The sequence below is a fragment of the Gopherus evgoodei genome, chromosome 22, assembly GCF_007399415.2.
Source record: "Gopherus evgoodei ecotype Sinaloan lineage chromosome 22, rGopEvg1_v1.p, whole genome shotgun sequence".
NCBI lineage: Eukaryota > Metazoa > Chordata > Testudines > Testudinidae > Gopherus > Gopherus evgoodei.
Genome location: NC_044343.1, coordinates 1,501,068 through 1,526,599, shown reverse-complemented (window position 1 = coordinate 1,526,599; position 25,532 = coordinate 1,501,068). Strand labels below are relative to the sequence as shown.

Below are 25,532 nucleotides of genomic sequence, written 5' to 3'. Positions count from 1 at the left end.
AAATATCTGTCTAGATATGCTGGACAGGGTGTCTAATATTACATTCAGTGGCATTCTTTGAGGTGCAGAACGTTATCTAGGTATTTATACTGCACTCACCATGAGAGATTTACAAGAAGATGGGAACTAACAGGTGCTCCGCGGAGATTAGGTGTATTGGTAGATATAGCTAATAGAGGGGTCAGGGTGTGGTGTTTGTTTAAAGCATTATCCTAGGAAAACTAAGGCAGAGAGATTAATCTTACGTTTTGGTCCAAAGATGTGAGATTTGTGGACATTTGAAACTTGAGGAAGGGAGCTCCAAAAACCTTGGTCAGCTGCCAAAAAAGGTCCATCAAGTCACTGCTTTGTAAATAACAGTTTTCCTAACTGAATACATCACATCAGTCGCATAACTGGATGCAGTAACTAGAACCTCTGCCTACTGCTTCCCAGGATCATTAGTCAGAGTGACACGTTGCAAGTCTCGGGCTCAGAGAACTGTGTGACTAGATTTTCTCTAAGATTTCACGCTTGCTACTCTTACCGAATAGATCCAGCTGCCAAACCTGTGCAAGAATCTCCATATCACACACATACCCCTGAGGGGAAGGACACGACACCGGCAAGTGGCCACAGAAGACATTTTAATCTTTAGGAAATTGTAAACAAAAGTACACAGTTTTTGCTATGTCACATGCCAGAACTATGTTCTACAGACCCCCAGCTGTATGTCCTATATCACTCCCTTGAAGGCCAATGTAAGTTTTCTGAAAAGTCCTACATGACATAGTGCCTAGAACAATGGGGCACAGATACTGCTGTATACACATGACAGAATAATACTTCCAAGCACTCTTCCCTGTAACACTGCACAAAAATCTAAGCTATGCAATGGAAGTTAAAAACAAAAGTGATTCCAACCATACAAGAGGGCATCTGAGAAAGCTCCTGAAGTATTTGTTAAAGAACACGTCACAGCAAAGAATTAACTCATTTTATTGACTTTTGAAATATCAGTTTTAAATTTCCAGTTACAGAGTTCAGTCTAGCAATGGCAAGCAGAAAGTATGTTACTGTTTGGTCATTACAACACAGCCCTTTTGTGACACACTGGATTGTTTGGTTTTACAAGGCACTGCAAGAAACTACTGAGAAAAACAGAAGCCCCAACAAATGTATAACTGTAGCGACAATAGTCCTGATAAGCACCCCTGAGAGACTTGTGGGGAGGGGAAGAGGAGAATGTTTATCTGATCACAATTAACAGAGGAGGTTCAAAAGTGCCCATCCTGAAAGGCTGAGTGATGCTGCAAATGCATAAAGAAGAGATGTCCGGACAAGAGAACACGATCTGAAGAAATCTGACCAATAATTCAGCCAGCCTGTTGAAGCCCAGTGAACAGTTAAGAATGTTGTGTGTGAGCGCGCAAGTGCACTTAATAGCACATACTCTGCTCTCCCTTACTAGGCCTGGATGTGTTCTGGGAAGGTCTTAGGAGCTCAGGTCAATGCAGAGCTTCATAGAACATCCCCTCAGATAAAGGGGACACTGACAAGTGTTCACTGGTTTCTCCCAGTTACAGAAGTCCAATTTTGCCTCTTTCCTCAGCACCCCTTTGCAAATGGCTCATCTATCCCCACGCACCAACAGGCTGCATTCCCAGGGAGCAAAGCCCAAGGAAAGGCACTCTGTTTAATCAAAGTTAACCCAGGCATTTCAATAAGCTGGTGCAATACAAGACCTGAGCCTGTATTTAAACAGCCCAGGGTTTAACTTCAGGGCAGGGTATAGTTTCATTTCCCATACTTAATTCTTGTCTACAGCAAGACACCTTGCGTTTCATTTTGTTTTAAAATATTTCTTTAAACAGAAGTTGTTTCCACGTTTCAATAGGGTGAGGAATTAACAATACAGCCCAAGAGTATCCTGTGGGTTTAATTTTTTTGAATATACCTTTGTTTCTGCTGTGGAGATTCAGTGAAACTGCTGTTTATTTTTACACTAAGACATTTATTATGTCAAGCTGCAAATACTAGTTTTGAAAGGAAAAAGGACATTTCTTCACTGCAAAATATTAGGTAGGATTTCTGGTAAATGCAATGCAACACACTCTACAATATATAAAAATGAGCAATTGGGGCATTTATTGAAAAGCTTGCATAAAAGTTTTGAAAATATATCAAAATCTAGAATAAGCTAAATTGAATGAAGCCCTATCAAACTGCCTCCCGCAACCCCCCCCCCCCGAATTTTACTGTAAACCAGCTTTCTACGAACCAGAAGGGAAACAGTCAAAGGCGCTTTGAGGGAAGCTGCTCTATGGAAGCCCATTCGAGAAACACAAATGGATTTAGAGCTATTGTGAATTCAGCTACAACATCCTTGTTGCAGAATGATTCCTAAAACTGAACTCCATATATGAATATACACAAACCTGCCTGTTACCCCCGGACAGTTGGTTTTTAACACTACAACTAACTCTTAAGGGAGCTCAATGCTGTATCACAAAAATGCATGGTTAGAAAGATTAAAAACATTTATGCTACAATTTAAAACCAATTCACAGGTCACCATTGGGCAGGTGGTGACAGAATACAATCAGGTGCAGGGTTTATTTCATGTTAAAAAGAGGAACCATTACAAGGCTTTCACTTGCCAAATTCATCGCTCTTTCCCACCTAACCTTTCCCCACCTGGGGTCCAGCCAGGCCTTTGCACTGCGATTCTTTTATATAGTTCATATATATGCTTGTATGTAACGTTTCACTTAATTACACATTCAGACAGTATGAGGATTATTGGTGTTTTATCACATTTAGGAGATTACATTTTTTTTAAACTTTTCATTTAAAAAAAAAACACTGGGAGGTTGTGCTATCAGCTGGAAGCCAGGCCTGGAGCTCTGGGTTCTTATCCCAGCTGTACCATGGATTCACTGTGTGACAGTGTCCAGGGTACTGTTTGCCAGCTGGGTGAGGCACAAAGAGGTAACACTGTGTGGAAGATGGGGCAGACAAAAAAAACAACACCACATCACTGAAGTCTAAATGCTACATTTGGGACAATTTATAGTTCCCTACTTGACTTATTATAAGCCAAGCACTTACAGTACAAATCCTAAGTATATGACAACTTCTCTGTATCTATCAGACCCTGGCAGCAGCCAATACCAGTGCTTCAGAGGAAGAGTGACAACCCTCCGCACTCTGTCATGCAAGGCTGCATGGGGACAAATCCCTTCTCGACGCTGACAAGCAGTCAGTTTAAAGGTTAGGATTCTTCGTTTACACGGTACCAGTGATACTGGCCACAGAGCCAAGCCTACCAGCAGCAATGAATTGCAAACACTGAGCTGCATAGTGATATTAATTTTTTTCACTCTAAATGTACTCCCTTTAATTTCACTAAGTCTTGTAATTTTGAACACCCTCAACCAAGTCCTCTCCTTGTAAAATTGTTCTTTCCAGGCTAAATAATTCTAGTCTTCGCAGTCTCACATCACAACCCTGCTCAGTACCTCTTTCAGTCTTTCCAGAGGAGGCAGCCAATGCTGGACAATACTCCACATAAATGTGAACCATGGATATATTCCTCCCCACCCCCATATTTCACTCTCCTTTCTCCAAATGCACTCAAGCACAAATGGCTGCTGAGCCTTGGGCATCTGTCTTCACTAGTACACCTACCATGGCTCCCAAATCCTTATTTTCAGAGAAGCCTTCAAGTTCAGAGTCAGTCAGTACTTCTCTTCCCTGATTCATAACGGATATTACCACGCTTTTATTTAAGCTTAATTTCTCCTGCCACTAGGGTCACCAATCCCTGAATGAGTTTGAGCGCATCTGGAGTTTCTCAAAAATCCTCTATAGTTTTTATTAACTGAAACAACGAGTCTCATCCATGAGTGTCACAAACTCCTTACCTCCCACAAGCTGCGAGTACATAAAGACACCTGACCAAAACAACAAAACCTCCCTAGTTCTGTCCTCCATTCTGCAAACCTGCTCTCTCATTAACACAAAATCCACCAAGCTCTCTTATCCAGTGTCTCAGCAAAGTGTTAATACAGACTAGGGTGACCAGATGTCCTGATTTTATAGTGACAGTCCCGAAGTTTGGGTTTTTTTCTTAAATAGGCTCCTATTAACCCCCACCCCCGACCTGATTTTTCACATTTGCTGTCTGATCACCCTAATACAGACAGTGTTGCAATGACTGTTACTAGAATTTCACATACCTATAACTAGTACACCTTGTAAAGTATCAGAATTTTAACTCACTCATTTTTTGGGTTTCCACATTTACTTGCTAGTTTGAAAAATCCTGTAGCTGGCAATGGGTCTCCCAGGCAAAGTTCTATTTATTAATGAACTGAGGATGAAGCGGGCAGCAAATATATTACACAAGACAGTAACTAAAGTTTTTGACCATTTTTATGGTGTAATTCCAAACAAAATAGGTCTATATTAGAGAACATGAGTTAATGAATTTAAATTAAAAAAAAATCAGCAACAAACCCAACAGAAGTATTTAATTTAGGTCAGATTTAAATAAAATTAGTTTAATGTCACAATTTAAAAAAATCACTATACAAAAGTTCACTAATAAAACAAGACACCAGCTCTTTAAAGAGGTGATCTCCAACTACTTATTCTCAAAACAAAAGAAAAAATAAATTATATTTTCTAGCAAATAAAACCAATCCCATGAAGCTTTACAAAAGCAGACTGAGGAAATGCAAACAATTAAAAACACTGCTCACAACAAAGTCAAGCGTATTAGTAGAAAAAAGAACTTTGACACTGACATTCAGAGCTCACATCCCACTCTCAGAAAATCAGTGAAGTTTTTCCCCTCAAAGGAGGATTGTGGAAAGGACTCAAAATGCACTTCTGAAAGGCTGCCTGGCTGGGGAGACTCCACCTGACTGAGCAGACTAATCCTGAATGCAGTTTTATCCTCTAGAAGAGGCTTCCCTCCTACTTTCTCTGTTCACAGAACTGTACACTCCTATTTCTACAGTTCTATACGATATAATCCATTCTTAAACTCGAGTGGATTCCACTGAGCATGGTGCAGTACCAACACTAGTAGGGGGCTCTGAGGCTGACCATCTGTACACTCCTGAAGGGCTATCTGCACTCAAAGTTACAATTGAACATTCAGACAGAAAGATGTTGACAGTGTCCAACTTAGAACTGGAAACACTGACCAAAATGAGATGTAAAACTGGCCTACTATCCAGAGGATCAGAGCTGCTAGACTTCCCTTACTGAACTAGAAGGAATGTTCAGCAGACAGATGGCCCACACAAGATGAACCAATAAAAGTTCGGCAGACAAGTTGAGTTTTAGCTTCTCTGTTTAGGGGCAGCCTCATCTATGACTTTCTGAGGACATACACTACAAGGAACACGTGGTTCTTGATCTGCCGCCCTTTATGAGACCATCCGATGGGAGTTTCGACTCTATGGTCATTCTATCTCACTCAGCTGTGGAGCTCTGCTTCCATTTTCTTCATAGCCAGGAATCTTTTTAAAGTGGAATTTAAATGCTTTCAGAAATTATGTAAAAGTCAGCTGCTGTATTTAATGGAATATATATTTCTCTTTTTTTTTTGAAGAGGTTCAGCAGTTAAGATGCATTCTGATGATCAGAACTGCTTACCAATTAAAGGGAAAACTACAAGATCATTACCTCCACTATTCGCAAAAATGAGTAAAATCACCAATATTTAAACAAAACATTAAATATAATAAATTACTCAACAGGAAATTGTGATCTGAGCTGCCTGCTGAAAGCCTGACAAGAGCTACTCTGCACTAAATGCACAGGACAGACTGTACACTGACTTTTAAAGCAAGTTCCATCAATCAGAAAAGCTGTGAAGAAAACATGGCGATATTTCCACAGAAAACCAAATCTTAAGTAACCCCAAAGTATATCTGAACATCTCTGTGCACTAGCTTCCCAAGCAAAAGAGTTGCCTTAACAAAACTGCAGAAGTCTCCAACCTCTCTCACGCATTCAAATGTTAAGTGGTATTTTCTTTGTAACTGGACTTCCTGGTGGGAAGTAGCAGTAAAGTGGCAGTTGTCATTGAGGGATACTATATTAGAATCACTCATAATTAGAGAACTTAAAACAGTTATAGACATTTCTAACAGGTTTCAAAACGTAGTTTAATATCTATTTTAGTAAAAGTATTAGAACTAGTCATATAAGTTCTTATTTAAATGGCTCCCTAAAAGGACATGCTAGCTAGTACCAATTTAACTGTTACTTTTGTTGTGGCATTATGTACCTTTCACTTACAACACAATTTAGAGTCAAGGTCACATACTACTAGTTCAAAGACCTTTTTGAATCTTGGCTAGAACACTAGACCCATCTTTCCAAGTGCTGCATTTGGAAAGTCTGCAGAGCAAGCAGACCTAGCCTCAATGTTACGAATGAGATCATCTCACCAAAACAGAGGGCACGTGGAGGCCACCCAGAAATGCCCCCTTTGAGTGAAATTTTAAAATACAAGTCTCAGTTTATACATGGTGAGAAGCGCTTTCTTAAAAACTTCTAGAATGGGACCAGGCCCACAACACCGCTCGTGCGAAAAGTTTTGCTGCCTAAGAGGAGGCTGCAGCTAGAATGGGGGCATGTACTTGCCCCGATGCGTCATGCCCCCTAAAACTGGCTTTGAGACTAGAATGGACCAGTCAGAAAAGTGCATGTTTGCTACCACTGGAGTGAGTGACCCCAGCAGAGAACCCTGGGTCCTGATTTTCAACTCAGTGGTGCCCCACAGATAATAATGGAAGCCGTGGTACCTTCTTGTCATTCCCTCTGGGTGCCCCAGGACTGCCCTAGGAGAAGCACAAATATAGAGCTCAGCACAGAGTAAACAAGATCATTGCAACTCTGGGTCTGCAGCGAGGGTGGCATTGGGTCAGGTTGAGTGCCTGCTAGCTGTGGGGCCAGGTTGCCTTTCATTCACATTTTGGCATATTTAGGTCTATAATAAACCGAGATAGTGTAACTGAATATTTAATTGAGGGCTTGTCTACATGGCACGCTAAAGCGCTCTAGAGGGTGTGACTTGTAAAGCACGGTAACATGCCATGCATGAGTTCAGTGCTGAAGCAGGATTCCGTCAACGCACACTAGGAACCCGTTAGTGTGTACCAGCAGGGTCTTCAAGGCACAGCTGGAGCACAAGCTGCTAGAGCGCTTGGCTGCACTGTGTGGACAAGTCCTTAGATGTTACTCTTCCTCCAATCCCTAAACAGAACAAAAAACATTTACAATAAAAAAGAGTGCCGAGTTGTTTTTAAGGTATGGGGGCAGGGTAAGCTCTAGCATTGAGGTTCTGGGAAAAAGAGACCCCTGTGGAAACAGTGGTCACTAGCAAAGCTTTTCGAACCGCTGTAAGTTTTATTTTATACACCTATGAAACAATGTGTTTCGTAAAGGAGGTACGTGGTTAATCTGAGCAAGGAAGGTGGTATTAAGGGCACAATAAAAATCATTTTTCAGAAATATTTGGTGCAGGTTGGGTGTCTCCCACATATAAAAAGCCATCTCCTCTTTGTACCTCAAGAACTCCCCAACATGAGAAATCCAAACCATGTACCCCTTCTGTTTGCAGCACTATTAAAGTCTTAACAGAAGTCCACACTAATGCACTGGTATTTTAGGACTGGCAAAAAAGATTCAGTGCCCCTCTAGAACAATTAGAAATGACTCCTCATCCCAAACAAGAACTGTTTAAAGCCCAAATAAGCTCAGTCTTCTATGCCAACTGCTTATAGCTATAATTTTACATTAAAACCTTTTTTTTTTTAATTCGCAAATCTTTTAAGCTAAGGACTTTAATCAGAAGATGGTATTATCGATTCCCTGCACACAAACTCTGATTCCAGGTGTAAACCTTTCCATCTGCACTGTATTAGACTGCTCAATAGCTGTCACTTGATTTACAGATCTCCTCTGTAGAAAACACAGCACACATTTTTCAGCCACTTCAGGAAATAAGTAGTTGCAGGTGGTTTAAAAGAAAGACTTGAAATCCTCTCTTGTTTCAGATGAAATTCACACAGGAAGGGAAGAATGTCACAGAATTGCTGAAAGTGGAGTTAACTTTCATTCTGAAGTCTGATTCTTTTTCTGTGCATTTCAGACAGGCTGCTTCCCCAGTACTTACTAGTGGGGAGTATTTTGGAAGTGCAACAGTGGTCGGAGTTTTGCTCAGCTTCAGTGTTCATGGCGACAATTAATTTTGCCTTCAGAATGCTCCAAAACATCAAGCATTTCTTCTATGAGAGCCTGTAGTGCCCGGCCCAGCTGCTCTGCAGTATATGGTTTTCCCAGTGGAGGCACATGAACAAACGCCGACCTGCCATGGCTCTGGTATAAGGAAGTATAGTAAGTGAAATCACAGAGATATCTGTAATTAAAAAAAGTTTATTTAGTGATAAGCAACAAGTACTATGAGCAAACTGATACAAATAAAACAATGTGGGAAGCCCAGCACCAATGGCTTCTGCTAATTAGAACTGGAAAGCTGTTACAGAAGAGAAAAGAACAGTTAAATTAATCCTGTATTGGTCTCAGTTATTGTCTCTGCAGCAGCCAAACAGGTTTCAGAGCTTCTCAGATCATTCCCATGCCAGCTGTTCTAAAGCAACAACCAACTTCTCCCCAGACAGGAAAAACATCACTTTTGTAGCTGCTTTACCTAAAGAATATTAAGGAGATGGGCTTTATTAGGATAGTGGGAGGTCACAAGACCCAACTCTCCGCTGTCCTACACCATGCACAGTTACTTACAGTTGTGCAGAGTGGGTTACAATGGTATCAACTGAGACAGACACACATGGAAATAAGGCAGGCCCAAGAGGCATAGCTGATTGCTAACCTTCAGTATTACACTTTAGATCCAAGTAATAATTTCATAGAAAGGGTTAAAGCATTCCTCTGCTCCTAAGCATTTCTGTGGTCTCAGAGTTCTACTTTAGACAACTGATAGACATGAGAAAAATTAGCAGATTTCTAATTAAGGAAGACGAAAGTGCCCGCAAGCGCTTCAGTCTAGTGTATTGATCTTGTTGACACCCCTGGGCGGCAGGGCTGTTATCCCCATCGTTCAGATGGGGAACCGTGGTACAGACTTGTCTAAGGTCACGTGGGAAGCCTGTGGCAGAAGAAGGTACTGAACACAGATCTCACAAATTCCAGGCTAGGGCCCTACACTCCGGAGTCCAGACCATCCCTACCTTTGGAACACTTTTAAAGGTTGGGGGGGGAAAGAGAAGAGAAGAGATGGGGAGAGAAAGCATGCAAACATTGAAGAATTTACAATCTTGCCTTCCGTAAGGAAAGCTGAAGTGGAAAATATCAAAATGCAGATAAAAATACAGCTGCAGATATTTCAGAAAGTCATTTCAAACAAGTATTTCAGAAGTTCTCTGAATATATTTTGTTAAAATGAAGGCGTTATTTTTGCTATTCTGGGGGGAAAAGAAAGTCATGACAATGTTTAACAGTAAAGCTAAACCACGATAGCTGTTTCTGCTGCAGCCAGATTGCATTTTTTTGTTTAACCCAGTTTCAGAAACTCTACAACCACAATAAGAACACTGTGATCATTATCTAAGTGGACTTCCAGGAAACACAAGGTAATTGCCCCAATACATCCCACAGACATAAAAACAGTGGTGATAAGAGCCTGTGGCTGCATGCAACTTGTCTGGCTACTACAACATTTTAATGTGTCTCAGTTCCAGCCCAGGGGCTTTGTGTGGTCTGTGAATGGTGGATAATTTTCTGGCATAAACCTAGTGGTAGCAACAACTGTTGCAAGATCTCCAGATAATGAAAAAGAAACTAACAAGAATGTTTAACATAAGAATGGAAAACGAGTCCAGTTCCGATGCTTCAGACAAAAACTGTTAAAATGGAGTTATGGTTGAGAGCACACATCAGTATTTTACCCCCAATTACATCCCAGTGATGTTTCAATTATATACCCAGGAAATTCGCAGTTAAGGTTAAAACTTAAAATGCAGACACATTCAGAAATGGAAATACAGTTACAATCTTAGCTCTATCTTCTAGTGACACCATGCAATAACCACAGGCCCAGGAGTATGACATTTTCTCTTTATGGTCCCAGATAAAATTAAATTTGTTTAAAAAGAAATTAGGAGTTCTTTCCCCGCCCCAATTCCCTGTGTGAAGGGATGGAAGCGCTGACCTCAATATAAGTGAGAGGCCCAGGAACTCTGTCATCCCCATTAGTTTAGCACAAATGGAACATACACCACTGATCACTATGATCCCATACCTGCCAGCATCCTTGGATATAGTAACTGTGACATCAAGTCCCAGCGTTGAGACTCTCCTGCAAACTGCATCCATGTCAATAATCGAATCGATGCATTCTGGGCCACCTTCTACACAACACTGAGAGCCTGGACAGAAACGGCAGTTGTCCAAGCCTTTGTATCCTACGTTATGCCCACATTTTTCCAAGGTTACGGTTGTAGCCATACCTGATACACCCACATGAACCACCAGCTGCAAAGAAAGACACAAAAATTAGAGCTAGCTAAAGTGAGGGTGGTGGGAGGGAAGAGGTGAGAGGGAAGACAGTAACCCCAGGGGCATTCTAATGCTATGCTGATGGGGCCACATTAAAACCTAGAGAGTTCCAGTAGAATCTCAGAGTTGCAAATACCAGAGTTGTGAACTGACCAGTCAACCACACACTTCGATTGAAACTGGAAGTATGTAATCAGGCCCCCCAAATACAGTATTGTACTAAATGTAAACAAAAAACCCAGAATATTTTAAAAAAGATTTGACAAAGGAAACTGTTTCTGTACTTGCTTCATTTAAAATTAAAATGGTTCAAAGCAGCATTTGAAACTTTACTGTGCAGAAGAAAAAGTGGTCTTAAGTCAATGTTCAGATGTAAACTTTTGAAAGAACCATAATGTTGTGTTCGGAGTTATGACAACCTCTGTTCACGAGGTGTTTGCAACTCTGAGATTCTATTGTAGTTCATAAGCCAATGAAGGCTTGGGTCCAATGTGAAACAATTCCACTTGTGTCTGTCTAGCTCCTAGTGAGAGTTTTATTTCATGCCAGGCAAGAGGAAGGTTGGCATGAATGGCCGAATATGCTCAGGAGAAGCTTGCTCCTGGAAGAGCCAAGATGGCACAGATTAGTCCTGAGGGGCCTAGCCCTAGCCAGCCCTTTTCAATGCCTGCCCAGCTAGCACATCTGATGAGCAGGGCTCTCTATTTTGAGGCGTAGAATTCTTCAAACAAAAGCGATGCTTTGGAAACTATGGACTATCCAAAGGCCTCTGTACTGACTTTATAAATGTTCTAGGTATCTTTATGGGCTGCCCAGCGATGGCATTCCTGGCTAAACGGGTAAGATATAGGAAGTTTCCTAAAGCAACCAAAGTACTGGGGTGTAATTAATGAAAATTCCCAATGCTGAAACACAGCAGATGGTAACACTTGTGGCATTTCATCTCCTGGGAAATAGCACTCCGACTGCTTTGAGTTGGTTCAAGGGCCTAACAGAAACAGGACTTGGAGCTGTGCAGGACATCGGCTCTGGCCTGGGCAGAGGGCCACAGACACTACTTGTGAACTGACAGGCATGAAGGTATGTCCAACAGAATCAGGTCCTGCAGGAGGACCGGCAGTATTTTAGAATCTACTAGGCCTTCCATGTGAAAGATGGGTGATCACCTGGTAGGGCAGGCATGCATATAACTAGTTTGTTTTTCAGATGCGTTTTCTCCAAAATGATTTCGTTCTGAACAAACAGTACTTGGCTTTATGAAAGCTGGCTAATCACTGGATAGCTTTGTCATTGCCCTTGAGAGAATGGAACTGCAAGTGATGAGCTGAAGTCAGATCTGTGGAGGTGATTAATGAATTGCAAGGATCTGCAGCCCAGAAGCAGACTGCAGGATTCCGCCCTGAGAACAGTGACAGCTTGAGGCTTGAGACCAAAGCGGACCACCCTCGAGGCGGCCATGTAGACATCAGTGGTGCAGGGATTTGGGGACTGACACTACTAACCAGGACTCTAGTTATTTTAAGTTGTATAATTGTCCAAATTCACAAGTTTCTGTCAAAAGGAAAGATCTGTCAAATCATCAACATTTTAATCATACATCAGAAATTTGACTTTGCATTAGGAACATCAGCCCATGGTTGTAAGGATCCATCAGTTTATCATCATCTGTTCCATCTTGCTTTGCATTTTACTCACTTCTGGACTGTGTTTTTTCCACAATGCGGGAATTAGTCTTTGTACTGTTTGGTATTCAACTGGGATTTCATATACATACAGATCCACACCATCTCCCAAGCCAAGCTTCACCAGCTCCTAAGAACAGGAAAAAAAGTAAATATCAAGATATCCGACACTTATGCTGGAAAGTCTATTGCTGGGCCAGCCTTCGAGCATGCTTTATGCTATCCTGTAGGAGAGAACTCAGACTGGCTTCCTTGCCTCTGGACAGATGGGGACTGGAAACTTCATGGTGGTTCTCCTCCCAAGTTATAGTGAGACAAAAGAAATGACATTTCTATTCCTCCTCTGCTGGCCATTTGTAGAAGTGACACAGCATTCCCGAGCAAGCCTTGCACCTGCCCTGAGGAGAGGCTCTCTCCATAGCAGTTAGCTGGGCAGGGAGAAAGCAATCATAACTGGGCTCAAGGGACAGTGAGAAAAAGATTATCTTTCCATAAACAAAATTAAAAATCTACAGATAGGACCTTCCATCATACAGATTCTGACCTATTCAGAAAGTTAAATTCCTTAAACCTGGAAAGGTTGCAGAGTGCCTCACATCAAAAAATAACTATGTCTGTGCCATTTTTCTTAGCTATATTATTTTCCAAGAATATGTAATGACATCTTGCTTCTTTCAAGTGGTTTGGTGTTATACATGGAAAGCACCACAGATAGACTTATTCTGTGAATAGAATTTTCTGGTCACCCTAGATAGGAAGAAAGAATATGCAAGTTTTCATGCTTGCCTGCATGTAAAAAGGTCAGCAACTCTCATCTCTAGCTAAAAGTAGCAGCAGGCAGATTGCCTTTTTGTTCATCTTTATAGCGAATTACAAAACTCCTCGTATGGAAAATTGAAGCAGCATCAGCACAGATCATTCAATATATTTGTGGGTTTTTACTTTCACTTTAGCAGGATCAAATATACAATCAAACTCTAAAATGGAAAAAAGGAGTTTCATTTTATGGCTTTACCTATACTGTATCATCCAGCATATCCATATTTAATTTTGCAACAGCGACTTTTAATTTCTGATTCAAATACTGCAATAAGTCACTTCCTCTTTTAAAAATAATGACTAAAAGAGTCCCCTCTATTTTAAATATTTGGACACTAAATGTATTTCAGCTGAACAAACATAGCATCACATTTTTTCCTACACTAAAGTGAAAGTGGCAGTTCTGTGGCATCCTTAACACTAGCTAAAATGATGCTGTGTTAAAGCAGAGACTGTTCCGTTAAAGAGAAGATAGCTAGCTAGGAAATATAGCCTGCTGCATTGGGAAGCAGTGTCCCGAGCCATCAGAGCAAGACAAAACAGAAAACTTAGACCACTGTGGCTAAATGCGACAGGAACTAGTTTCCCAGATGATTAAATTAAATATTATATAAATACAAGTGGGAAACTGGTCACTTTGTGTAGTAGGATTAGATGGCGTAAATCCATATGCAACAACAGAGAATATACCCTTTAGGAGCACTTAAAAATAAAATCTTGGAGCATAAGACACATGGAGCCACATGCTGACATTCAACATTTGAAGGAAACAATTATCATTTACTTTAGGATTTCAGGTATGTATCTTTCCCCCAGCCCACTAAGCGAGAGCTGCAAAACACACATCCCACAGGCGTCTAACCAATCGGTACACATACAACAAGTGTTGGTGTGCATTAAATTTCCACCATCCCCCTCCCACAAGCATGAAGGGCTACATACAGTTTCCCTCCCCCGCCCCCCCAATTCAACCAGCGGGTATGACAACAATTAGTGGTGCTGCAAGGCAAACAGACAAGGTGTATGCCCATCCTCTTGGTATATCTGACTCCTCGATATGTATCCAGACCCGGGCCATGGGGAACACTTTAAGTAATGTTTTGCTTGTATTTCTACAGCATCTTTCACTCAAGGGTCCCAGCACTTTACCAACTGTTAATTCAGTCTCACAAACCCACCTGTGACATGTGGAAGGGAAGTAAGGTCCCATTTTAGAGACTGAGAAACTCATGCAGCGATACGCAACCATGGGCAATTCACTTAGCATGCTAAGTCGAATCCAATTCACAGGACAACTAGCAGAGTTTTAAAGACAAAGCCATCCTCCTCCTCTGATCATCATCTGAATACTGAGTGGCCTGAAGAGATGATGTCATGTTTGTCCCAACATTGTTTGGGACAATAGAGAACCCATAGAAACCAATATCCTGATTGCACTAACACTTTAATAACCCTATTGCTTTAACAGGTATTGTTTCAGAGGGCCCTGCTGTTTCAATAGATTTTGGTTTGATAGATTAAATAAAAGATTAGGATAAGTGAGTATTATGCCCATTTATTTTATCGTGTAGTGCACTGTAAGTGTACCCCTTCTGACATATTTATAAAAAGAATACGCCTCACTATCTGCACAGCTTTTGACTTGCTGCAGTGAGTTTTACACAGGTTTGCTTAAGACAGCTACACATTGCGTGTGTTGTGGGACATGTACATATTTTAAACAGGGATCTGAGCGGATGGTAGAGCTTGGAGTTCCCCAGAAGCTACACTGAATATCCCTTTACTCATAAGTTAACATGTTCAAAGGCATTCTAACCCATGGTGGTTATTTAACTGGTTTTGAAATGCAAAGGTAGAATGGGACTTCACTGACTACCGTTGCAGTGTTCACTTCTCAACATATCAAACTTGTGCATTTTGGGTTGTCTGGGAGGGGTACTGGAGTTCAGGAAATAAAAGTGGTTGCTTTGTTCTTATCTGGGCGCTACAAAAATGAATTTGTTTTTCCACATACAAAGTGTGTAATTCAAAAAAAGGAGTTTCATCTGCTGGCTATGGGATTAGTTTTAGGAGCATGCAGAAAGGCGTTTTCCATAGTTTTGTAGGTTTACTGTAAAATCAATGAAATTATATATCCACAAACCCATATAGAATCAGCATTGTTGCTGAATTGGACAGCTGGCTAGTGTCCCATCTTCTGAATTTAGAGTATTTGGATTATAATTTTAGCCAAGATGAATAGTGCAGAATACAAACATGTATGCAGTCATAAAATTTTACAGACTATATACCAGGGGTTCTCAGACTTTTGTACTGGTGACCCCTTTTACATAGAAAGCCTCTGAGTGCGACCCCTATTACACATTAAAAACACTTCTGTATTTAACACCATTATAAATGCTGGAGGCAAAGCGGGGCTTGGGGTGGAGGCTGAGAGCTCATGACCCCCCATGTAATAACCTCGCAACTCTCTGGGGGTCCCAATCCCCAGTTTGAGAACCCCTGATTTATATGCTCTGTGCAGCAAAATTAAGTGACTGCTTACTTTTTTTGGGGTAATATTTGAGACCCTTACTCATCTGCAAGGTGAAATAAATATTCTAAAATAAAACATTAAATTCAGTTGAATTTATTTATTCAAATGCAGGACTAGATGTTCTGCTGTAGTCAAAAGTTTCTGTCCTACAACAATCTTAATCAGACAAACAGAAGCCAGACAGAAGACTGACTAAATTCAGACACCAGAGACACACTAACCTTCCCAAATGCCCAGAGGCAGGGAGAATTTTTGAGTAGGACACTACTTGGTTTGAAGCACAAAGACACTAAACCAGTGGGAGCAACCCAATGAGGCCCTCCAAGAGCAGCTTAGCACATGGAGGCTTTAGTAGTTTGTGAGAGAGAAATACTGCACTATAATTGATGGCTACTCTTTGCAACATCCTAGTAATAACTGATTCTTCAAAGTTGCACACTTCATTGAATTTTTTATTCATGTATTAAGACGTCAGTATTAAAACTTGTATGTAAGTGCACAGGGTAAAAACACCCTCCACATGCTTAGTGAACTACTAAAGGAAGAAAGGGACTGACTTTGGTTATTTTAAATATTGAGGCTTAGAAATACAGCCTTGACCATTTATCTTGGGGTATTATGAAAGTTGGAAACCCAGACAGGCAGGACAGCTACAGGGTGGAGTGCAACAACTGCTCACAAGCAACATACACACTCATACTTTATTTGTACTCCCAGCGTGTCTGTATCCATCTGTCATCTCTTGTCTTAGAGTTGGATTGTAAATGCCTGTGGGTCCTGTGTGTACACAGCGCCTAGCACCACAGGATCCTGGTCCATGACTAGGGCTCCAGGGTGCTATGGTAATACAAAGAATACAGTTTTATCACATAAGATCAGTGGCTTTGTATCAAACAATACTCCAAAGGGCTGTAGGGATTTACTGCACCTCTTGCATGTCATTGCTTGCTCCTTCCTGGATATATAATTGGTTAAGTGAGAGATCCGTGCTGACTGAAGACATACATTGGGAACTCTGTTGATACTAAAGCCATCTCAATACAATGAGCAGAGAATTGGGGCTCTAGTCTGGTCTTAGTTATTTCCAAAGTGATACACAGAAGTGGCTCTATGCAAAACATCCAGGACATTAGAAATCTGGGGAAGGGATGGAAACGGATGATTTAGTGTTCCTCAGAGTAGGCTTGTCAGGTACACAAGAGCCTAGCAAGTTACTTTTTTCTAACGGTGAGTTGAAAACCTTGGAGAAGCTGAGTGTGCAAGTTCAAGTTGCCCCCAAGCTTCTCATTACCTTGTGATTTGCACTTACTCTGCAGGTCACCACTGGCCTTGCTGACCCCAGCAGCATTACAGGGTCTTAGTGTTACCTGGCTGAACAGGCTTTGAGCACCTTCTCTGATTTAGGAGGGACAAACGAGTTTTTCTTCGACACTAGGCCGGTAGGTCATCTCTCCACTTGTTTCTTCTTTCAAACGGAAATGTGACCAGTGTGGGTAAAGGGGCCCCAGTTTGCCTTGGTGTTTTCTCCAATACCTCAATGGAGCATGGGATACCGAACCTGTCTTCTCGAGGGACTGTTCCCTCAAAGAGCAGGTGTTTACTAAACTTTTCCATTGGAGTTGTGTTTGGTTTTATTAAGGCAGATCAATAAGTTGTGTTCTCTTGATCTTGGCAACTCTGAAGTTCCTTCTGAAGCTCTAGTCCCACTTCCAGAGTGTTCAGTGGCATCCAAAGCAAGGGCCAGGAAGGCAGAAGTCACAGCACCAGCATGGATTCAGTACATTATTCTGAAGCTGCTCTATCTGTGTGAACTCCAGCAGTTCCTGTGTATTAACTGATTATGCCCTAGCAGAAGTGCTTTTCTGAGCTGGGTGCCATGAGGAGTGGGCACTGAGCATTAACACTTACTCTATTCATTATGTGAATCAAAAAGAGATGAGCGGGTGCGGAAGGAATCCTCACATCTGAAATCTGTATTGTTTCCAGTTCACCCAATATTTCAGTAAAGGGTGGAGTATGCAGGTAGTGCAGGGTTTCACCGTACACCCCAGAAGTTGCATTTATTTGGTAGCATAATGTGCAGCCTACATTATTGCAGTTTAAGACACTATCAAGTCGAAGTTAAGAGATGTTTTCCAAGGGGATTCATAAGGATAGAAAATAAAAGCATGCTCTGGCTAGTTTCTTTTAAACCTCTGGGGGAAAACTCTGCAAGTATCAGCTGGACCCCTGGCCAGAGGCTTCTTTGAGATTAATTAGGGAAGGGGGGAGGATGAACGTTTCAATGAAAGAAGAGAGAATAGTATTGTTTAAATACAGCTTGTACTGAAAATTCTCTCCAAATCCAGCATAAGGTCTTGCTGGTTTTCCAGCTCTTAGCTGTAGGATTATTTTTACCTAGTTCTTTGTGGTGGAAATTGTTCCATAGCTCAGCTATGCTTGAGAAAACTATGTCAACTGGGCCAGGTAAAGTGAATGAAGGATTATGTCAGCAAGGAGCAGGCTGGATACCTTAATTGTTTATTTCTACACTTAGAAAACCCAACATTAAAATGTCTGGATTCTTTTAAATGAAGACAGCAATATTGTTTGGGTCTTAGCCAAACTCTTTAATAAGGGTTTTTGAGTGAGCACTTTAGCATATAGGGCCCCCAGCAGGGAAGTGCTACTCTGACAGCTCTTATGACGCTCCAACTCTACTTGGACTTTTTAGGCCAAGCCATTTTAGAGATGTGAGCCATAAAACCTTAGGAAAGTTTTCAAAGCTCCTTAACTTCACAAAATCTTTTCTGATCATTACTAAACATGCCAGAAAAATTCTAACGAGGTATGAGATGAAGCATGTAAAATTTCAGGAAGATCAGTTTCTTTGGGAAAACCTGGGTGGAGAAGCATTTGAAACATCTGGCCAGTAATACGAAGCCAGTGTAAACATTAACTGTGAAGTTTATAGAGAGACAGCTTTATAATACAGTAGTATTTCCCCTGTATTGTAACCCGACTGTCAACATTTAATGTCATCCTAGTTTCCCCCTAGTTATCAGTGCTGTTGCTTCCTTTATTGGAGTTCTAGGCACATGGTGGACATATACGCTTGTAAGGATGGACAGATGGACATCGTGCCTCCCCCGGGCTGCCAAACAAGATTACTAACAGACCCAGAAAAGGTAAGAGTCAGACCTGCAGGTCCATGAAAGTCTGAGCAAGAACAGCGATAAATCATTTGCTGCAGCTTTGAGGGCAAGTCTGATATTAAAGGTTTGCTGTATTGATTAGCGTCTGAAGCATGCAGACATTCGTTACTACAGACGGATGTTAAATAATGTTTCATCACATCTTCTTTACACTAATCTACTTTCAAAACCTAGGTATTTCACTTGGTGCATCAATGAAATAAGTAACTACATAATATTAAAGTAATACTGAAATAAGTGTCTTCTAACACACACCTAGGAATTCTGTCTAAGCCCACGTCCAGACTACCCCGCCGTATCGGCGGGTTAAAATCGATTGCTCGGGGATCGATATATCGCGTCTAGTCTAGACGCGATATATCGATCCCCGAGCGCGCTTACATCGATTCCAGAACTCCATCAATCCGAACGGAATTCCGGAATCGACATGGAGAGCCGCGGACATCGATCCCGCACCGTCTGGACGGGTGAGTAATTCGATCTTAGATATTCGACTTCAGCTACGTTATTCACGTAGCTGAAGTTGCGTATCTAAGATAGATTTTCCTCCCCGAGTCTGGACGAGGCCTAAGAGTATGGAAAGATACTAGATGCTGAGTCTCAACAATTATGAGATGTGCCATACTGCACCTCTCACTCAACCCTACATGTTAGACTGAATGCTCCAGGCAGTAACTTGCAGCTGGAAGCATTTAAAGGCCAACTTCTCTGCTCTCTAGCCGCATTTCTATTAAATGTAGTTTTACAAATTCACAACTAACATTTTACCAAATAGCACACACACACTTCTATTCAATAATAAAAATGTCCTTTGGCCTCCAGACAACTTATTATCTACAGCCTTGTATACCTGACAAATATAGGAAAAAACATGTTTGACCCATTCCCTGACCCCTCAACAATGGGGCTCTTTGTGAGCCTTTAATATCCTTATCAGGTCTGTCTAGACACGCTGACAGCAATTGTCCCTCGTAATGTCAAAACGCACTCTGACCCTTCTTCTCATCCTCCAGCTCAGCCAGAAACACTTCAATGGGATGGATGCAGGAGCCAATTAGCTTCACAGTCCATAGGGCACACCTGTGTCTAAGCTGATCTGCACATCTCTGTACAGAAACCAGACTATTTTATACCAGGGAGAAAGCCAGTATGTTTGTTTAAGTAAACAGGAAAGTGATGTCAATGACAGTTGTTTTTCTAAAGCTCCCTTGAATGAAACCTTGCCTTCACCTCTCACACAAAAGGAGAAACTAAAAAAATCCAAAAATTAAATATTCATTCAAACAATTCAGTACATACAGAGTGTTCTATATACATGATCAGTCCTGTATTACACAGAAAGCAGGTTTTAAAATGAAGTCTCAAGACATTAAACAAAAATATGCATTTTGAAAACAAACAAAAAAAATATATCAGAGCCTAAGTTACTACTCTTAAAAGGCATATGGTCTAGTGTCTAATTTCTGTCCTATAATCTTATTTATAGGATCAGTCTTTCCCTGTGCATACAAAAGCACAAAACAATTAAAAAGTCTTAGCACTATTAAAATGCTGCAGTGACTAGTTTCAAGATATCCATATTTTACCAAACGTAAGCAATAGTTTAGCTTTCAAGACCAAGTGAACATATTAGAAAGTCACTGCATTCTGAGGAAAAAAAAATTATTTGTCTTCAACACACACACACAAAAAGGATCGGAAAGAAGAAAAAACACAGAATTTTATCCTCAGGATGCAGGATAATAAAAGATGTAATAAACGAGAACTAGCTTAGCCCTAAAGCTAGGGAGGATTTACAAAGATTGTTTAATTGATTTTTCTTCTATTAAAATGCAGATCACACTGTCTGGGATTCAGAAACTCAGACACATGTCTTTGTGTCCACTCAGCTCCATGAAGTCCCCTGTCTGAAACTCGCACAATGCCTAACTTGCATGTGTTCAAAGACATGCTGTTCCTTTTTTGTCTGGACCTCTCAGGACTGGAATAGAGTTGGGAAACGCAAATTCCCTACACATTGGTTGAAAATTTAAGTTTTCAGGATTTTTAGCGACAATCTACCACAAGTAATTAAAAAATCCTGTCAAAAAACAGGCTTACAGTATAGCCGGCACATGTACAGCTATAAATCAGCAACGTGTGTGTTAAACTCAAAGGATAATTTTAAATATTCAAAACAAGTTTAATCTACATTAAAAGATTCTCTAATAAAAATGTACATGATTACTCTGTCTATCAACAATGGAACTCATCAAAATCACCAGTGCCTTAAACTGAGGGAGTGGAGGGATGTTAGCTAGTCTCTTCCCTTAACCCAGATTATGTAGTTTACTTTTACTACAAGCCATAGAATAGTGGCCACCAATTCTGTTCTCTCTCTCATCTCAGAACCCCATTATTCAGCTTCTGCCCCCCATAACAAGCTACCTTTATTAGGGATAATTCTTTATGCCAACGATAAATGGACAAGGACCAGTCAGCCCTCTATCTAACATCAAATTATAGTAACTGCAGTTTTCCTATACACAGCCTACCTTTTCTACAATCTGAACTTGAGTGAACCCTCTCTCAGAAGTACATCCAGCCCCAATAGTCAAGGAACCAAAGGTCTGATCTCCTTATAACAGTGCAGAGCATATGACATCTGGCCAGCCCTCCATTAGTTGGCTATAATTTATTTTAGTTTGTGATTTAATTTAAAAGCATTCTGAAGAATACATTAGTCCCAGAACACTGAGGCGAATGGGGACTTGGTGAGAAAAACAGGTCCAATTCCTTGGGCAAATGTATCCCTAATTTCCACTTGACTTGTCAACTGTCTCCAACAACAAAGAATTTGGATAACGCAGTAGTACTGTCACAAATTAACCCTGTTATGGGATACTGCAAAAAATGCAGAATACCTTAATACACCGTTAGCGAGAGTTTGATTTCTTGCTGACATCTAGTGTGAATACATCAGCATTGTAAGAGTACACAGTGAGATGAGTGCAAGAACATATGCTTATGAAGATATACAGACCATGAATGGCATAAGAGTCCTACGTAATGACTTGATCTGAGAGCAGTTTGTGCCTCATCAATAAATAGCAGAGCTTTAAAAACCATTCTCGTTCTGTACCTGTCTCCACAGGGAAGTTACATGTTATCCTCATTCACAATGGGAAAAAACACAGAGAGGTTAGGTGATTTGCCCAAGGCCATTATTCATGGCAGAACTGGGATCAGAACTCATGATTTCTTAAACCAAAACCTGCACTCACTCCACTGCACACTGCAACCACAAAGGAAGATTTCAGGTTATTTTTGAGGAATTATCAAAATCTACCTCTTTCCCCTCTGTGGGGGAAGATAACAGGAAAACTTCTACAATGTTCACAGAGTTATCCTGGGAATTCTTTGTTTTGCTTAACTATATTAACTCAGCCTTGCAAAATCTGACTTGTCCAGAACACTTTTTTGATAAGTGCTCATTGGGGTGGGTGGGCCTCAACTGATATATTTCAGGAACAATTTCTGCAAGGCTCTATAATAGACTCACAAATTCTAACTTTTTTTTAAAAAGGGGACATATTAGCACAGCACTTTATTTGAACATGCCACATGTGTTTTCATTTGTGTTGTTACCTGAACTGCAATCCAGCTGGCGTTAACAGCATGTTCTCCAAATGGGCCAAACCCTGAAATGGAAATAAAGATTTAGTGATGAAATCATTACCGCAGGCTTGACTGGACACAGAGATGCAAACTGATCTGTGCTTTTCTGTTTTAAATGTGCCCATGGGAAACTACTTATGGACACTACAATGATTTCTTTGAATACCAAATTCTTGCTTGTTTACATCCAAGTACTCAAATCCTTTCCATCATCCAAAAGTATGCGACTTACATAACATCTAAAATAGACAAAATATTGAAGATTCCAATTCAATAGGTTGTCTAAATAAAGACTCTCTCCCTCTTCTGACATGGTCTGAGGGAAAAAAAACAAAACAAAAAAACAAAAAAAACACCTTTCTGTTCTTCACTCCCAGTTGAAATCATCCCATCCCACAACTGTCAGAGTCCACAACAAAGCCCTCTACAATATATATACAAGCAAAATCTCCTCTCTATTAAGCAAGTCTTAAAATATAACAATAATAATGGAAATCTTAATTAACAGGAAGCTAAACAGAATACTGCTGATGGTCCCTGCACAAATAAGCACCAAAGGTTATGATAGTTCTATACAAAAAACTTGAAGGGAGCAAAAATTTTCTAATGAATAACTTATGGTTAACTAGTAACCCACAATAGTTTTTACTGAGCAAGCATTTCCTCACTCTTATACCACCATAAAAGTTAGGCAATTCAGCTGCATGCAAAGTTATACCACTATAGTTTAAATTAACTTTCAGAATTGACTTGTGATCCTAGAGTGCTTATGAAAACACACCAGAAGTTTTGTTCAGGTAAAGGAAATGCCATAGGGGTATAAAGAATGTTGTCATTATTATGATAGTATTCAGTTTGCTGTGAATAGGTTTCAGGTTATATTGTATACAGCTATACTAGTAATTAGCTCTCTGTAAGCTCAAACAGAAATTCTATTGAAAAAAAAACCAAAAACCTAAAACATCCATGTATAATCTAACCAGTGTCAAACTGAAATTTCAGTTCTTAAAATCTTGTTAAGCTTTCCACAAGACTGACATGAAGGTGTCCTATTCATGCAGGCCTAACCTCTATAAGATAAAAGGTTATCCGACACAGTAGCACACCAGCAAACAGTGAAAAGCAGCACAGTGCTGACAAATCATTTCATTAGTCAACTCAATGACACTCTAAAAGAAACTGCTATCCAAAGATGACCAGAAACATTTCATAATCCAGACTGTTGCATTTCTTGAGTTCTGTAATAAGTCCAGCTACAAACCAAATTCCCTGCTCAGTGGCAATTCTAGAGAAGCTCGCAGTATAGCTTAATGCTCTTGATTCTGTGTTTGTTGTCCACACACGCCACGCTGGCCCTTTGCTCTTCTGATCCACTATACAAGGTGTATGGGGATTCCTTCTCTTGTTCTATGTCCTTTATGGAAGATAACTCAACTGAGCACGTCCAGGACTTCTCTGATATCCACACTGAAGGGGCCTCCTCCAAGGCTAATTAGCACTGAAACAGCTGCCACCAGCTGCAAAGATCTTTATGGGATTCTCTTTTTACACAGTTCTAAAAAAATAAAAAGTATACAAACACAGACACCTCTGCGGAGTACATATTGCCAACAGAAGGAGGCGGAAGCAATATAATTTCCCAGACTTTTAAAAAGAGTTTAAAAAGTGAACATGATAGCTGTACACAGATTACCCCAGTGGTAAACATGGGTCTAAGGCAAGTTAACGTCTGACTGTCAAAACAGGACTCCACAGATGTGTAGGACCAAAGCAGAAAGTGCTGCAAGCCGTGGAAACTTTACCAACACAACTTTTCTTTTTAGGCCTTTGATCAAGGAATCTATGAGCAGTGGATGCTGACACTTCGCTGCATACACTGGCTGGGCTGACAAAGCCAGAACTGCCACCTTCCTAGATCTCTGTAAAGATACCTTGTAGAAACACTTGACTCCAATTCAAATCACTCCAGTGCATCAACAAAACCCCTTATCACGTCCCGCAAGGCAAACAATCTCAACTTCAGCTGCACAGAGAGCACTGAATAGTTTAATCGAGTTCCCCATTTGTCACAGAGCTGCCTTCCCCACAAATCAAGCTACCCTCCCCTTTGTAACTTAGGGAAAGACTCTGACAAGCTCTCACTTGCTATGTAAGGGTCTTTCATTCCTTCGCTCGCTTCCTACTTCCACTTTACTCTCCTAGGCACAGTTATTTCAGTAACACTTTTGGTTTCATTTCCCCAGTGGATTGCATGCCTGGGTGTAAATGTCTCTTCACACCCACCAGCTTTCTAGGGCTCCCCATGCTGCTTTGGGTGAATTTACTTGTAACTCACAAGATTATTCTTCCTGCTCCCCAAACCTGCAGCAAGACCCTGAGCAGAAAGCCCAGGCTGGAAAAGCAAGGGCCACCCCCCAGATAAGAAAGCAGCAAGACTGGACTGAACAGCCAACCTCCTACCCTCCACTGGAGAGCCCACTGTGCCCTAGGCTCCCCCCACACTCCCAAAGCCCCCACACCTCGCCTCAGCCCCCCAGCTCCACCAACCCACAGGCTCCCCCTCAAAGCCCCTCACCTCAGCCCCCCATGATCCCCTCAGCCCCCCCAAGCCTCCAGGATCCCCCCACACCCCCAAAACCCCCCACCTCACCTCAGCCCCCCAGCTCCACTAACCCCCCAGGCTCCCCCCCACACCCCACCTCACCTCAGCCCCCCAGCTCCACTAACCCCCCAGGCTCCCCCCCACACACCCCACCTCACCTCAGCCCCCCAGCTCCACTAACCCCCCAGGCTCCCCCCCACACACCCCACCTCACCTCAGCCCCCCAGCTCCACTAACCCCCAGGCTCCCCCTCAAAGCCCCTCACCCCAGCCCCCCGCGAACCGGGCTGGAGAAGCTCTCCGCCTGCCCCCCACTTACCCGTCACCACCACCGGCCGCCGAGGAGGCTCCATCTCGGCTCCGTCGCTGCCCGCGGCCGCCCGGAGAGTGACTGGGGGCCGCCCCCGCGCCCCGCCCCCCACGTGACCACGCCCGCCGGTCGCAGCCGCCCAGGGGCATAGAGCG

At 41.6% G+C, this 25,532-nt stretch overlaps 1 protein-coding gene across 1 annotated transcript; it reads right to left on the bottom strand.

Annotated features, from left to right (window-relative positions):
- Positions 1–961: 961 nt before the first annotated feature.
- On the bottom strand, positions 962–25,455 carry PGPEP1 (pyroglutamyl-peptidase I). Its single transcript, XM_030540343.1, has 5 exons — positions 25,387–25,455; positions 22,437–22,489; positions 12,274–12,390; positions 10,322–10,554; positions 962–8,422 (listed from the first exon to the last, which is right to left on the bottom strand). Exons 1-5 carry the CDS (start codon positions 25,418–25,420, stop codon positions 8,230–8,232), a joined length of 630 nt encoding a protein of 209 aa, XP_030396203.1. The 5' UTR covers positions 25,421–25,455; the 3' UTR covers positions 962–8,229.
- Between the last annotated feature and the right edge of the window lie 77 nt (positions 25,456–25,532).